The 16119-nt window shown below is 39.9% G+C and overlaps 2 protein-coding genes across 7 annotated transcripts; both read right to left on the bottom strand.

Annotated features, from left to right (window-relative positions):
* Positions 1-1194: 1194 nt before the first annotated feature.
* On the bottom strand, positions 1195-12094 carry LOC148344085 (dynamin-1-like protein). 6 transcript variants are annotated; one of them, XM_088292763.1, is made up of 18 exons: positions 11942-12094; positions 11413-11558; positions 10456-10597; positions 10188-10226; positions 9077-9123; positions 8930-9001; positions 8535-8621; positions 8294-8456; positions 7111-7231; positions 6698-7036; positions 5875-5995; positions 5634-5789; positions 4657-4746; positions 4480-4578; positions 4300-4416; positions 3595-3704; positions 3357-3516; positions 1195-3275 (listed from the first exon to the last, which is right to left on the bottom strand). In XM_088292763.1, the coding sequence occupies exons 2-18, from the start codon at positions 11512-11514 to the stop codon at positions 3219-3221; spliced, it is 2022 nt and encodes a 673-aa protein (XP_088148889.1). In that variant the 5' UTR covers positions 11515-11558; positions 11942-12094; the 3' UTR covers positions 1195-3218. The 6 variants fall into 6 exon arrangements, with proteins under 6 accessions (XP_088148889.1, XP_088148897.1, XP_088148878.1 ...); XM_088292771.1 differs by having other exon boundaries at positions 11413-11541; XM_088292752.1 differs by having other exon boundaries at positions 11946-12094.
* Positions 12095-12262: 168 nt separating this feature from the next.
* On the bottom strand, positions 12263-15837 carry ubl4a (ubiquitin like 4A). The gene is made up of 4 exons (XM_088304911.1): positions 15611-15837; positions 14195-14300; positions 13434-13648; positions 12263-12778 (listed from the first exon to the last, which is right to left on the bottom strand). Exons 1-4 carry the CDS (start codon positions 15656-15658, stop codon positions 12668-12670), a joined length of 480 nt encoding a protein of 159 aa, XP_088161037.1. The 5' UTR covers positions 15659-15837; the 3' UTR covers positions 12263-12667.
* Between the last annotated feature and the right edge of the window lie 282 nt (positions 15838-16119).

Here is a 16119-nt window from a genome sequence, read left to right as displayed (position 1 = left end):
TGACCGAATCCAAGCTTGATATACAGTGCGTCACAACCTTTAGTATAATATTGCTATTTTTTTTTTTTGTAAGGAATTGTAGCATTAAGCTGTTTACCTGTGGCATTTTGCTTAAAATATATTACCAATAAAAGCATGACAATCCAAACATACCATATTTGATAATGTTGCCGAAACACTTTCATGTGTGTGTGTGTGTGTGTGTGTGTGTGTCCGTCATCAATAAGGGCCCCACTCCGTAAATTGTCCTTCACTGAAGTTTAATGGCCTCCAAGAGTAAAACATTTATCACAAATATTGGCAGGCAAGAACTCAGAGGCAGTCCACGTATTGTGAATAATTTACACTTAAATAATAGAAAATTGACAATCGCCCATATCAGCTCTTCATTGCATTCTCAACGCATGCAAAACACACACAGCTTCTTCACAAAATGTCCCTGATTTGATCGAGGATGACGCAGTTTGATGGTCCCGTTACGGTATTTCTTCCTCAACAATAAAATGTCTCCTTTTGAAGGCTGTACAAACAAGTATTAGGGCCACAGTGAAATGAAAAGTACAAGGGCAAAGTCACAGAAATGATGAGGATGAAGTCATCATTTTACGAGGAGAAAATATCATATGATAACAAACAAAGATGTAATATCATGAGGGGAAACTGCATTTTATAATAAGAGTGATGTCAAACTCGGACAAAAACATTTTCTCAGAAATCGAAGTGGAGATATGGGGAAAAACAACAACAAGGTAAACCATAACCATAATGAAAAAAATAAAAAATTGCCAAGAAAGAGTGAAAGAACAATAAAACAAGAACTAAGTCGTAATTCTGAGAAAAAATTACAATTGTTCAACAATTATGTTTAAACATTACAATAAAAAACAACAATATTGTAAACATAATTAAAATAATTTTAAAAGAATCATACTATACATACTATGAAAATTAGCAAAAAACTGTTTTATTTAACTACTAAAATACTTTATTTTCATATGACAACTATTATTCTTTCAACATTATGGTTTTTGGTAATGTTACGACTATTCTCAAAACACGACTTCTCATATAATAAAATAAATTATAATAATCCATCTATTAGGTTTTAGTCATGTTATTCTCCCAATACTATATTTTGACTCTGATATTATAACGATACTATTCTTTTAACGCTCTGATTATTTTCTCATGTTTCCTTATTCTTTGAACATTTTTTAATTTAAATTTTAATTACATCTTTATTACTTAAATAGTAGGGCTTTTTTCTTATAGTACTAAATCTTGATTCTTTTAGGAGTATCATTTTTTTCCATGTATGTTAAATTTGTTTTAGCAATCTTTTTCTTTGTAATACTACTTTTAAATGTTTTTTTCTTGTTATATCCCAACTATTTTCTTGTAACGCCTCGTCTTTAGACTTGTAACATTTTATCCTTTTCATTGTGGCCGTAACACCACATTGCAGTGTTAGCTACGCAAAGCGATACATCAGAGTACATATCAGTCACAGCACTTAGAGAAAGAATGATCCTTACACCCGTTTTGGTTGACAAATCAAGCAACATTTACATATGATAGTCACTCAGTGTCACTCATTTTTCATAGGGACACGGGCATATGTGCAACGTGGGCCAAATACTATATTGCATGCTCTTTCTGATGAGAACAATTTGTAATCACCGAAGAGCATTTTTCTTAGAGGATGATGGACAATTGAATAACTTGAGCTCCACTCAATCACCTAACAGTGAAATAATGCGTGCCATCATTATTTCTACACGGGAGAAGACCGGTCGCAGGGAGGTATGTGCCAAATCTGAGGGCAATACTATACCAAAATTAACAGGGTAATTGCAACAATACCCCTTTTAAGAAAGAAAACAGGTTGAAAATTCCGTCTACTATGACAGGGAATGGGAACCTTCCACTATGAGCATCACACCACAGCTGCCTCATGTCGCTCAAACTGAACAATAAACAAGTAGGATTCTAGTACAGCCATTTAATAACTATTAAAAGCTTGACCATTAGAACACATACTTGTTAATCTGACCTTTAACCTTTGAGCTTTTTTGTTTGTATCTCACACAAAATGAAACCTACAATCTTGATGCCTGATTTTTAAAAGTTGCACCGATTACTGAAAAACAAACATGTACCAAATGATAAGATAGATGGTGCACAAAATCAATCAATTAAAAAAATGATAGGCTGAAAATAATAAAGCAGAGCCCAAACAAGGAGTACCGAAGCTACCGCAAACAAGGATAGAATATCACTCTTGCCCTGACATAGCAAAAATTGCACCTATTTGATCTTGTACAAGTAATACAAATCTACTGCTCTGACATCACTATCTCAAACATTTTGGATTGGATACAAAATCCACACGCTATTTATATTCGAGGAGACAGCAAGTTGGGACCCAGCAATTGCGTTTAAACTGGAGCACAATCACAGATTCAGCAAACGATTGTTGGCCATTTTTGGTCTTACAAAATTTAAATATTACACATGTAATGTACACATATGACAGAAAAACACACACATTGCATGACAAAATGATACAAAGGAGTTTTGAGAGTTTGTTCACATTGACAGTGACGTGGCGAAACATTTTAGGCCTGAGTGAGTGGGGAGCCCCGGTGGTTCGACTTTAGGGCAACAGTGGATCGAAATGTGCTTAAAAAAAGAATTTTCATTGGTCCATGAGAAATCACACACGCATAAGCATATGCATGGATATAAAAAGGTTACACCACTGTACAAAAGTGAGGTTACCGTCATTTTAAACACGAGACCAAGATAAATCATCGTAAAACGTAATGTGCCTTAGAAGGCTGGATAGAAAGCCTACTAGAACATTTGAACTTTATTGGGGGTAATCAGGGGCACTTTGAGTGGTGGCCTATGTGTGCTGATTCCCATTTAACATGATGTGATTGGTTAATTCTGACAAGCCACATCTCCAGGTATAAGAGGGAGTGCACAATTTTGCAACTTCATTAGCTCAATTGTATATTTCCCCCTCTTGAAAAGATTTCAGTTTCATGAGTTGTACAGGTTACATTAATGGGAAATGTTACGAAATGATTTATCTTGGTCTCAATGTTTGATATCAAGAAAAAATGACATTTGAACAGAAGTGTGAAGCTTTATATCCACTGTAAATCATTATTGTTGTTGTCGAGGAAGTGAGGAGATTATGCGTCCTTTAGCTACCACAGGTGTGTTTCTCTGATCTCAGAGATGATGTGATTGGCTTTTTTAAGCGCCTGAGAGAAGGACAAAAGAGAGCTCAATAAGTCCCTTTCATCCAAATAGGGGAAAAAAAAACCCAAGTGTGTTCGATTTACCTGCAGCATTTGCGCAACCTCGGTCCTCTGCTGCGCTGTGTCCTGAGACTCAATAAGCAAGTCCTGGAGTAGCGTCTGCTTATACAGCTGACCCACCAGCTCGCTCTGCAGATGCTCCTTGACAAAGTTCACCAGGAAGTGCATGACGGTCTTGGGCACGCTGTGCATGCAGACACTAAAAGTTAAGACAATTTGCAAGGCAAAGCGGGGAAGCCGAACACCGGCCGGATGGTCTGACCTGTCCTGGATGGTCTTGCGGACGATGAGGAAGTAAGACTTGATGAGTCGCTGGATGACCTCACAGTCCCTCTGCTCCTTCGAACTCAGCTTGCGGGACACGGGCACTGCCTTGTAGAGAAAACATACAGTGGTACGTTGACTCAAATCAACTTCAGCCACTCCGCAACAACATGGGAGGAAACAACCACCCTAAATTGTGAATGTTAAAGCACAGGTAACTTGTTTCAGCTTTAAGAGACGATAGTGAATTGTCCTATTTGAGATGCAGGGGGAGCTCATTCCCCCATTTTGGGGAAGCAACTGAGGAGGCGAGGCCTTTAAGTATTCTACTTGTTTTGTGGCAACTAGCAAATTATTATCTGTCAACCTTGAGGGACCACGCTGGGTTGCAGGACTGGAGCAGGTTGGACAGATACTGTGGGAGGAGACCATGGAAGCAAAGGATGCATAACTTGTATTAATTATTCAAAACCAGCAGAGGGCATCATGATTTCAGGCTAAAAAACTTGCATCTTGAAGGACTGCAATCAGAATCACCACAGAAAATAAACACAAAAGCTGTAATCTTTTTTTAAATATAAATGAAAATGTTATTGTTCCTTTAAAGTCATTGTTGTAAACATGACCTTTGGGCCGATAACAATAGGAAGCATATATCCACTCATCAAAAGAGGCATAGGGTGACATGTCGGCCATCACTCACTGTGTCAAGAAGGTTAATGGGCTGCCCTTTGCTCGGAGTGCCAAAGCCAGCAACTGGGGCTTTCTCCTCTGCGACTTTGTCATTCTTCCAGCGCTTGGTTCCTTCCAGGCCCTCTGCCTAATGGCCACAGGAAGTCAGGCGGAACTCTCTTACGATTATGTGATGATACAAACAAACTACCTGCTGACTATTAACGGATGCCGAGACCTGCGCCGCGTCCGTGAAGTCCGGATGCTTAGTGTTGATGTAGGCAAGCTCGATTGCTACTAAATTATGCACCTGGAAAAAGAACAGAAGTGGAATTGATCTAAAAGATAAGTGTAATGTAATTTCCAGTCCAAATAAAAGGAGGATTACCATTTCATTGGCAATAGGAAGACGCTTTCGCAGTAATCCAGTCACTACTTCCACAATGGAATCATGCAGTTTGGGGAATCTCAGAAGCTCCTGGCAAACATCGCAAACAAACAAAATTGACATACAACAAACCATATGCCTTCACTCACTTCTCTTGTTGCTCAGCTGCTGGTGCAAGTTGTAAAATGCAACAAATGTGTCCTTTGTTACATACTGCACAGTGTATGGTCGATCTACCAGGCTATAATAAACCAGCAAACAGCGTACTGCACTTTAAAGAGATGTCATGGGCAAATTATCCAAAGACCTGATGCTATTGCATGGCTGAATCATTGCGGTGATGATGTTATTAATCAGTCTACTGCTTGTGGCTATGTCACCAACATGGGTCGAACCAGGAATTTCATTTCCGGGCTGCACCATCACAATGGAATGAGAGCGGTGAATTACTCGTCCACACAAAAAGAGATTATTGATTGTGATGATCCTAACATGCAGAACCTGCTGCTGTGGTGGGCCCCGTACAAGACAGATTTCTCCATTTAGCTAAGCTGTGCAAACATTATCATGCTGTCCAAGAGGCAAACGCACCAGGCAAGAATATTTTTATCTGGCTTGAAATGTCATTACGAGACAGTGAGCAAATCTTTACCCGGCTGATATCGGAGCTTTTGTGTGTGTGCTCTGGCTAAATTCAATCATTGCCTGTGAACATACGTAGATTGCAAAGCACTCCCGTGTCCTGTGTTCTTTAAAAAAAAAATTAATGACAGACAAAATACCAATGACAAACATCATTGGCTGGTTGAAGTAGACTTGCCTCACCACCAATAACCCTCGTCCGAGATAGAACCATAACAACCACCTAAAAGAGGTTGAATTAGTTTATCCCCACGCCTGATCTCTGATATTGTGCTCCCTGCACCGGGGGGGAAAAACCCCCAGAGGATCCTAGAGTCAAAGCATTCTTATATTACCTGCGTGCTAAAAGATGAGCAATGCTGAATGATCCTCTGCAGCTCTTCGTGGACCAGCTCCACGCAGCGCAGACTGGGCTCCTCCAGACGCTTGATTTGACGCTTCACCAACAACTCAAAGGACACCTCTGGGACAAAAAGGGCAGGACGTGGACCCTGTAATGCAAACACACCTCCTTATTATTCACTTTATTACTTAGCCCATTCTGCCTACAGTACAAAAACGTTAGAGGGAACGTACGGTCGCATTTCGGATGGCAGTGAGAATATCGAGTTCTGTCAGTCCTCCGAGCGGGTCAATGGACTGTAGAGTGCGGCCGAAGGTTTCATGGAAGATGTAACAAATGCGAGCTCCGCCACAGCTGCAAGGGAGATGATTTAGGCTGTCATGTTGCTTGTCAGGGATGTTTTACCACACTCAGGTTAGGCCCCTTACCACCATGAGATAAGAGCTCAGAATGGCTGCTTTTTTTCTATTACCTTTATCAAAGCGTACGTAGACAAATGTTCCGTATATATTGGCACCCTCTTTTTTTACATGGCTCATCGGCATTTGTATGCATTGATGAATTAGTTTTTAATTTTGGGAGACCAATGTACAAAATATCAAACCACCTCTTGAAAATTACGAATCGCTGTCCTGTGCATTTTTTATTTATTTATTTTTTTTTTTTACATTAATAGGGTTTCTGCGTAACAGATATCCCATTAACATGAACATTCTAAAAAATAATGACAAAATTGAACATGTCGACGTGTTTTCACAGGACAGCGACGATATATTACTTGCATGATTTATTTGGAACGGTTCTTATTCAGGATGTTCTTCCTGACACAAACCACGCATTGTTTTTAAATCCAGTTTTAGAACAGGCAGTGGCTGAGTATCGAAAAACTGACCAGGAATCAAACCTGTCGGCATGAAAGGCAGAAGCATAACACTACTGCTATTTGCTCATCACATATTTACATGAATTTGATTGTTCTAAGAGAGGAGATTGTTGGCATTTTTGGATTATTAACAATGCTGACACCATCATACAAGCGACTGTTATCATACTCACAGCTCAGAAGTTTGAATATAGCGCGCCGTTCCCTCAATGGTGTTGCAGTAATCGCTTGCAAACTTGGTGACAATCTGCAGCAGAGTGGCGCTGTGGTCCTCCACTGGCTGGCCGTAGCTGTTGAGGCGCGACTGGTATTGCGTGCTGAGCACCGTCACGCGGGTCTTGAGGTCTGGCAGGCAATCTCGGATGTGGTGCATGAGCAGCCTGCTGAGCGTTTTGGCTAGGAAGCGTGAGCCGGCCCGCGAGGCCAGCGATGGGTAGTGGCGCTGCAAGAAGGCCTGCTCGTCCTTCATGCTGTCCCCCAGGCTCTTCTGAGTGTTGATGTCATGCTGGCTCCTACGAGCGACAAATCATGAATTAATGGACAATCGGGAACTTGTAGTAAAAATGGGCTCATCATTACAGCGAACCTGTTAACCACTCCGATGATTCCGAGCCTGACTGGAATGACTCGACCGAGAAGTACCTCCAGAGCGTCTGTCCCGGCGTCCATCAAATCCAGTTTGCTGACCACTAACAGAGTCCGTCGACCTGATGGACACAAGGATACACAATCCAGTTTTACCTAATTGGTCAGAAATTATTTACCACAACTACTACTACATTATGTTTGTTCATCAATCTATCCGAGTGACACACATTAGATGTTAGAAGGTACAATTAACCGGTGTAACCTGTTACCATTTATACAACTAAAAAAGTCAAGGCAATTTGTCAGTAACTTCAGCGGAGGTCATTATTTTATCTCTGGTATGCAGACCTCTCTCGCCATATCGCTGCTCACACGTTTCAATTTCACGCATATGTTGTATCGCTGATCGTTTTTATTACACAAATTTTACTGCAGACACTGCAGAGCCAGGAAAGAGTGCATAAAAAAGCTGAATATTCAAAGTTTGCAATAATTTCACAATTTACAGCTAATTTGATATAACCTAGCACCTACCACCACTGGTTAGAACGAATTGTAGTCCCCCCACGGGAGGTCAAGGAAAGATGCAGCCGCCGCTGAGCTAACATTGAAAATGCAAGCTAATATGTTTCTGTTAAAAAAATGAATTAACATGGTGACAATTATAGCTAGACTAACTTGATGTTATTTCCTATGGGAAATTTTGTTTTGAAATTAGAACAACTTGGAACGCGACCAATTAATTTTATTTTGAAATTTCACTTAAATGTGATCTTCAGGAGCACCTCAAAACTCAGTCCACACACAGTGCATGTTGTACTCTTCTTATTCAGTGTTGTTATTGCACCTTTTCCGAATATTAATTACTTCCGGTTTCTAACTGGAGGAAATGGCATGACAGTTAGGAGATTTAGTGCCCCCTGCTGCTTTGGCATGTCCACGACAGCTTGTTAAACTATTTTAGGACATGTCAACCCCCATGAGAAAAGTTATGTGAAAAATGTTGACATTTCTGTGAAAATGTCAGACTACTTCAGCGAAAGCACCACACCAGAAACAATTAAGCTAATAAGATGACGTGTCATCACCTAAAGTGGCAAGTGTCCTACTTTTCAGCATTTTACGTAACAAAATAACCAGGTGAAAAATGTTGACTGTCTGCTGTGTTTCATATATCTCACCATCTGGATCAACCTCACGAGCCAATTTCAGAGCATCCGAAGTGGCCAAGTCAGAGTTGGCGGCGGACACGGAGAGGATGAGGGAATTGGGATTGGAAATGAAGGACAAAATCATCTCCTGCACTTGGGACTCAATGTCTTCAGGCTGGTCCCCAACAGGGACCTTGCGGGCAGAGTGACCAGTTTGAGTTAATCAAGTATGCTTGGTTATGGATGCAAATGTATGAACACGTGAAATTACCTTGGTGATGCCAGGTAAGTCAACAAGGGTCAGATTGAGGACTTTAGGGGAGAAAATCTTCAAATGTATGGGCTCAGGTGTGATTCCCTGGTGGACACGAAAGTAAGCTTAAAAATAATCAAGATAATTAAGACACCAAAACAGACTTGTTAGGTGAGAATGAACAGCTACAAATAAAAAAAATAAAAAAAATCAACATTGTAATAAAAACCTGGTTGATTGTACATATAGTAAATGGGCTGTCACTTATTACAAGAGTACGTGTGCGAAAATCGCAGCTGTGACTTTAATAAAAAAATAAACATCTAAGCTACAAATATCTACAAACAAACCCATTCTAACCTCCTTAGTGGAGATTACAAATTTATTTACACATCATGACAGAGCTCTCACACCTTGTTGTTGCCTGAAGAACGTTCTGTCTCTGCCTCGATTTCCCGACGAATAGCACCAAAATCTGTGAAAACCTTTTTAAAAAAAATACATATATAATGAGGAAGAGCTCAAAACTCACACAGAGAGAGCAGAAGCTGACAGCAAACCTGATTCTTGCAGTGCAGGAAGGTTCCCCATTCTTCTGCTTTGACACCTAATCACACAAATGCAATTGAGTGGTTTGGAGTTAAGGGGAAAAAAAAAAAGAAAAAAAAGAAAACATGTACAATCAACAGCAACATTAGCAACACCTGCACGACCTAATGAGATCTAATACAAAAGCTCTATCAACAGTTTGTCTTTATAATCAGAGCATTAACAATGTTTAGTATTGTGGTTGTAGTTTGCAGTGGTTTACAAATTTAGCAGAACATACAGCTGCATGATTGGGAAATTACTTCTTCATAAACCATTTTAAAACAATTCACTGCGGTTTCATGACAATAGTAAACATAATGCTGAAAATTGTACAACTCCAGACTCTCCACTATTCAAAAGCCTGCTGGTCCAGTATTGCCGAGGTCTCAGAAGTAAATGGGCTTTCAATTGTACAGCACCTTTCTACTATAGATACTCAAAATGCTTTAACAGTTTCCTCAGTTACAGACTGATGACAAAGTATCAGGACCCACTGGGCGTTCAGGTTCTCCGAAATGGTCACCAGGGTCGAGGGTCAAACCCACAGCCTTCAGGTTGAGGAATGACCACTCTACCACTGAGCCACACCGCCCCAAAGATGTGACGTTTCTCCTGTATACTCTAACTTCACAGCAGTCAAAACAGTTCTTTCTCTATTATTGTTTTTTTTAAATACAGACCTTGTATTTAATCTCAGTGGATTGTGCAGGAGTGCCGAATGTACAAGTGCATCTCAATTCATTAAAACATTCAGTAGTTCAATTCAAAATTAGACGGATTCTGTAAACACAGGAAATTATTTTTTAGATCAATTCCTATCACATTTGTATATTCAAAAAATATTTTGGATTCTTTCTTATGCAATAATTGTATTAAAATACTGGGTTTTATACATAAATAATTCAATATACTTAAACTAAACAATGTTAACTTGACTTTTTGAGTTTTGCTAGCTAGCTAAAGAAAGTATGCCTTCCAGGATATTCTAATAAATTGAGATGCTTCTGTACTGTTAGACCAATTGCGATGGATACAATCACTGAGGTGAGAAAGAATACAAGCAGAAGAATTTGAAGAGACCTGCGTAGCTGTTTTGGGCAGTTTGTTTAACCCCATTTCCTGGAAAGTGTTACAAAAAAAAGAAGGTGGAAAAAGAGTGTGTTAGTACAGAAGGATAAAGGCTTTAAAAGAAACATCAACAAGTGAGCTATGACATGACAAGATAAGAAAATACACAGAGGAGGAGGAAAAATATGCAACAGGCTGAGTATCATAGATTAAACATTTGTGAAGTGTAATTGTGAACATGCTCTTAAATCATCTGCTTTATGATGACTACGCTTGAGACCATTTTCAGTCTTCAGCCGCTCCTCCAGAGGTGCAACGTTCACAAGCTGCAGCACCAGCGGCCGTCTGGTGACGATCCCTGAGCCTCGGGGCAGGAAATCACGTCCAACCAGGCTCTCCAGCACCGAGCTCTTCCCGCTACTCTGTTAGGAGACAAATCAACATACCAAAGTGACACCTACACTAGCACCACCCATTGAGTAATCACTTCACAGTATAGTATTGACACACGGAACAACCGACAGACCTGTAGGAAAAATTCTGCTTTCCTTATATTTCGGCATTCATGCAAAATTCACAGTTAAATAAAGGAAACCAGTTGCCAGTCAATATTGTTAAATAAAAAAAAAAACTTGATTTTGGCTCTTGATCCACATCCTGAAGAAAAATTAGACTTCTTTCTTGGTTTCCATTCTGATTTTTAGTTTTGCCAAGTACTTTTGGAAAAACACTTAAAATGTAACTAAGTTGACTCTTGTAGTTGTAGTCAGTAATGGAAAAGTACAGCAAACCGCTGACAGACATTTGTATTACTGCCGTCACAATAATTAGCATAGTGACAAATTAATACTACAAAATTATTATTTTTTTTTTTTAACTATTAAAAACTGAGCTCTGGTCTTCCTGTGCGGGGTTTGTATGAACCCATTAGCCTCGCCTTTTGCCCAAAGTCAATGGGGATAGGCACCAGCACACCTGCGTGAAGTATTTTCATCAGGTCAATTTCTTGAGTAATGCAGTACGAATGTGGACTAGAATAAACATACTGCCTGCAATCTCACACGCCCTGATATGACGATGTACAACTGGATGGTAGCAATGTGGAACATTTATATTTGAATGATGCCAAAGTTTCCAAAAATGCATAGTGTTACTTCCCATGGGAAATTAGCAGGTTTTTCCAATCCTTTGCAAGAGCACCTTATAGTGAATGTAGATGAATAGCCAAGCATCTCACCTGAGATCCCACCACGACAATTTGAGGCAGATGAATGATCTCTGCGCCCACTGTGAGGAAAACCTCTTGCAAACGGTTGATGGTGGGAATCAAAGTTTCCATCCTGCTTCCACGAGGAGAGTGGATTTACTGCGTTGGAAGTCAAACTGGAGTCAGAAATCAAGCAAAACGCGCACGAGTAAACATGTTGAATCAAGCGTAGATAAAGTGCAGGGAAGAATTTCATGGGACTATAAGGAGTGGTGCTGATGAGAGGGCTTAGCAGCCTGCAGCGCACATTTGCGCGGATATTTAACAGCACTGCACGTTTCTATTTCCTACGACAGTATGAACGGATTGTGTTAAAAAATACTTACACTGACCCAACATCAATATGACATCGCAATTATACGATAAATGGCATCAGAAGAAGGTCGACGAGGTGCCTATTAACATCAGCTAACGTTAGCTAGCAAAGACTGGAGGCAGGAAGTGATAGGTTGTGCTGGCATTGCGGTTAACCGCGGTCACAAAACGAGCAGTCTCTCACCTACCGGCGTACTGCGTCAATATCCCGTCTCATCCGACGTGTTTATCCGTCATACTTCGTAGGAATCACACAAAGAAGGTTAGTTGATATTCGTTTTATGTGCAAAGCGTCATCCAAAGTCGGCATCCAAGCGATGATTGGATTCAACGCCTATGGGCGGTTACCACGGTGCACTTCGTCAATCTGATTGGTCGGAAAATACGAAGGACAATCGTAGGCGGTGTTTCATTGGTTGGCGGGCCACCGAAGCCGCGCCTCTGAACGTGTATTTGTCAAGCGCTTCTTGAGTTTTCTCTTTGTAAACACAGTAGGACACCGAAACAAGTTGTCTCACTTTTAATATCTGAATATAAACAGAATATTTACAATGCATACGTGATCATTAGTTATCAACAAAGAGGAAATGAACTGCTTTGAACAACCCACATCATCCAAACATTAAAAATAAATATCCTCAAAGACAAGTTGTGTTCCCTGGGAGCTGTAAAACATGAAACCCACAGCATGAATGATTCCTTTGTATTCAAATGTTGTGTGATGAGGTCTTGTGACATTACTGCATTGTCAACGACACAGACCAACTCTCTTGCAAATTTGTCGGCGCTTGAAACAGATAAGTCATCCAAAGCTCACTCACAAACTGATTAGGCACGCGCCGCGCTTTCAGTATCACATTTTACATATGTCCGAGCATTCACAGTAGGCAGCTTCCGGCATGGCTGTCCCTCAGTCCATGTACGACGTTGTGTCCATGTTGTCCACTTCCGGGTGAAGCAGTCTGCCAGCCAAGCGCTCAATGTCATCCAGACTAAGTTGTCGGAGAGAACGTTCATAATCCTTCAGAAAGGAACAAGAAATAGTTAAAACAAGTCTTCTTGCATAGTCAACAGAATAAATGAATGGAATGATCACTTGATTAGTGCCAGCCAATTTAGAGCATTCTGACTTTCAAGGTTCACATAATATTGTTTTTAAGACTACACAAAGACAGAGACTACCAATGAATGATTAGACTCATATTTTATAGCCCCAAAAAGTTCCATTCCATTTTTTTGTTAATCAGTGGTAGTAAATGGGTTGGTTTCACTTAAATCATCTATTTTGAAGCAAAACAAAGGCAGAAAACAAGCTTTTTGTAAAAATATATTTTATGCACAACAGCAACTTATATATCATTAATAATATACTGTGATGTTTCATATTATATATTAGCATCAAGCTAACAGACTTGTATTCTATGAAATCGTGTGGTTTGGTTGAACATCCAAATGTTTCAATTTGCTGTAAAGTAAACTTGAACTGGGATTTTAAATGTTATTGTGGATTAGACTTTTGTTTTGATTAGACTTGTGTCTTCCAAATCGGCTTGAGGTGCTGTCTGTGTACCCACATTTAACAAAAATAAAGTTGCTAATCCAAGACATCTAAACATTTTAGCAGTAAGCTAAATTGAACTGCTGTTAAATTCCCATGTTATAAACTAAATTGATACCTTAATCAGCTGTTCATGGACTTTGGCAGCATCTGCAGGACTGAAATGTTTTGCAAGGATGGTGGACACAGTCTGCCACACTCCTCCTTGTGTCGTGCTGCCGTTGCTGCTACAGGTGGCTGCCCCTGAAGCTCCAGTTCTCTCCCCCACTGGACGGATGACCAGGTTTAATTTTGCTTCAGGCCCAATAGAGTAGTCACTGAGTTTGTGTTCGTCTAAAGAGACAAGACAAGACACAATCACACGCAATGACTTTGCCTTGTGAGTGACTACTGCACTATATCTATCTATAGTGGATGTAAAAGAGACTGTTCACTGTTCTGCTGTTCTCTGGTGTCGACAGTATATGATAGTATCATTCATTTGTATTTTAAATTACTGGTTTTACTGTCTTTGTGATTAAATTATAGATACTATGTGTTTTACTCTATGTAAAGCACACAATGTCATCTGTTATGAAATGCACTATACAAATAAAGTTGTATTGTACTTTAAAATTATGGCCAAAAAGTGACAGACTTTGGATTGACCGGACCATACATTTCCCAGCATGCATTTGGGAGATTTTAAGTGTAATGTTTTCAACAATATTTTGAAAAAGCTTTGGAAAAGTTTTAAATCTATCTTGGTCTCATATTTCGATAGCATGAAAAAATGGCAATTGAACAGTGGTGTGGAGACTTTAACTATGCAATGTATATATCAACAATCTAGCAGATGCCAAGTTAATGGAGTAGGCACGACGGCTGACGAAAAAGTACCTGCGAGCGCTTTGCCTTTATAAAGCAACCGCTGCTGATTGGCTGGGATGTTGAGACGTTCTGACACAAGCTCTTTCACTGTGGAAACTTTTTCATCTTCAGTCACCTGGAAGGTTACACACAACATGGTCAGACTACGACAGGCAGTGTATAAGTTAAGCACTTGAGGGAAGTAATGAAGTACAAATATATATATTTTTAGCTATCTTTACATGAATATTTTTCTGATGACTTTTCTTTCTAAATTGCCGTTATCAACAACATTTCTCTGCTTTACTAACTCAGCATTAAAAAGGTTTAAAATCAGTTCTACTTGAGCCAGTCGTTTTTAACTTATTAACTGGCAGCCTAAGTAAAATGAATGTACTTTTTGGCTTCTATATGTAAATGAGTTAAACAAGTATCTGCACTTCTACTTAAGTAGGGAGTGTGAGTAGTTTTGGCTCAACTGAATTTCAACTGTAGTCTCTTTCCAACTAAACTCTATTTAAAACATCACAAGAGCAGATCAATCGCTACAAGCTCATCCTGTCCTCTGCGTCTTCTGCTGTTACTCCAGCTACCAACCTGCAAGACTTATTGCATTTAAAAAAACAACTCAGATCTTTGGTCTTTCTCTTTGCCTTTTTGGCAACTCTGGCCAATTTGAGCATCCTTCACACCAATATATCCACTGTCCCTACTGCGTATATGGCTTCTTGCCTTGTTCCTGCAACTTTAAGGCTTGACCCTCTGATGAGATAATTTCAAATTCTGTCCCTCCTTGTCACTCCCAACGAAAATCTCAGCATGTTCAAGACTGCCATCCGACTTGTAGTCATATTAGCATACAAATTAAATGCTGCAGCCACGTCACTACAAATAGAACGGATACACCATCACTCATACCCGGGCCCTATTTAGATACTATAAGGACTGCTTTGCTCGTAGATTATATAAAACATGACAAACAGAAGAAAAGAGGAAGCACAAATAAGACCGAAAACGTGCTAGCTAATATTGTACTTTCCTGACCTCTGACACCAACTTATTTATTATATTAATATTAGCAGAACCTGTAGAGGCAGACATCAAGTTTTTCATGCAAAACCAAATAAGTCGCCGATATTTACGAGAGTGGTACAATGACCTAAGCAGATGATTCGGCAGTAACGTTAGTCTTTGTCTGGCTGTTGCTAGCCATCCACGATCAGCTATCCACATTTAGAACTCGCCACCGCTTCACCGGTGCAACACCGAAGGCACATAAAAAATATAACTGTTTACTAATCAAACGACCGGTCACGTTTTCAAAAAGCGGTTCAACATATCACAGGGACCACGCAAGCGTTTAGCGGCTACACCGGTCAGAGGCGTTAGCCGCCTGTAGCACCACTTAGCTTAGCCAGTCAGCAGCAAGATATTTAAGACACTTACGTGGACGCTACATTCTTTTCCCTGAAGCGGCTTCACAGTAAGAATCATTTTGGATCGAACGATAATCAACTAAACGACGAAGACGTTGGAGATTAGGCGACAAAATCTTTCGGCTAGTTTAGCTAAGGAAGACTAGGGCTTCTTCTTCGTTAGCGACCCATGTTCTGCTGCTGCTTTCGCGCGCCCTCGGCTGGCCGGAACTTGTTACGTCTGCAGAGAAAGGCCAGCAAGTCATGGTTCTCAAACAGGGGCCCCCTTAACTCCAAAGGTCCACAGACCGTAGTTTTGCAAAATATTTTGCAATACATTCAGTCGTGTCATTAAAAAAAAAGTGAATGCCAACACATGAGAACCAGCGCAAAAAAAAATCCTAGACCAATGACTTCCACTATAACTTAACTGTGATGAGGAACTGAGTCATTTTTTAAGTTTTATTATTATTAATTATTATTTTTATTATTAAAAAATATATCAAATTATAGTTATGTATAAGTAATTAACAATTACTT

Source organism: Idiotropiscis lumnitzeri, chromosome 1 (genome assembly GCF_059441095.1).
Source record: "Idiotropiscis lumnitzeri isolate Australia: NSW breed Sydney's pygmy pipehorse chromosome 1, RoL_Ilum_1.0, whole genome shotgun sequence".
Lineage (NCBI taxonomy): Eukaryota > Metazoa > Chordata > Actinopteri > Syngnathiformes > Syngnathidae > Idiotropiscis > Idiotropiscis lumnitzeri.
This window is presented reverse-complemented; position numbering and strand designations above follow the sequence as displayed.

What these genes read in the sequence shown, in the direction of transcription:
- LOC148344085 (XM_088292763.1), bottom strand. Translation starts at nt 11,514, where the DNA reads ATGGAAACTTTGATTCCCACCATCAACCGTTTGCAAGAGGTTTTCCTC. An exon ending in TTGTCGTGGTGGGATCTCAG is followed by an intron (nt 10,598 to 11,412) that starts GTGAGATGCTTG and finishes GTCTCCTAACAG; the next exon opens with AGTAGCGGGAAGAGCTCGGT. An exon ending in ATCATCGGAGTGGTTAACAG is followed by an intron (nt 7,037 to 7,110) that starts GTTCGCTGTAAT and finishes TGTCGCTCGTAG; the next exon opens with GAGCCAGCATGACATCAACA.
- ubl4a (XM_088304911.1), bottom strand. Translation starts at nt 15,658, where the DNA reads ATGATTCTTACTGTGAAGCCGCTTCAGGGAAAAGAATGTAGCGTCCAC. An exon ending in GAAAAGAATGTAGCGTCCAC is followed by an intron (nt 14,301 to 15,610) that starts GTAAGTGTCTTA and finishes GTAACCTTCCAG; the next exon opens with GTGACTGAAGATGAAAAAGT. An exon ending in TCCATGAACAGCTGATTAAG is followed by an intron (nt 12,779 to 13,433) that starts GTATCAATTTAG and finishes TCCTTTCTGAAG; the next exon opens with GATTATGAACGTTCTCTCCG.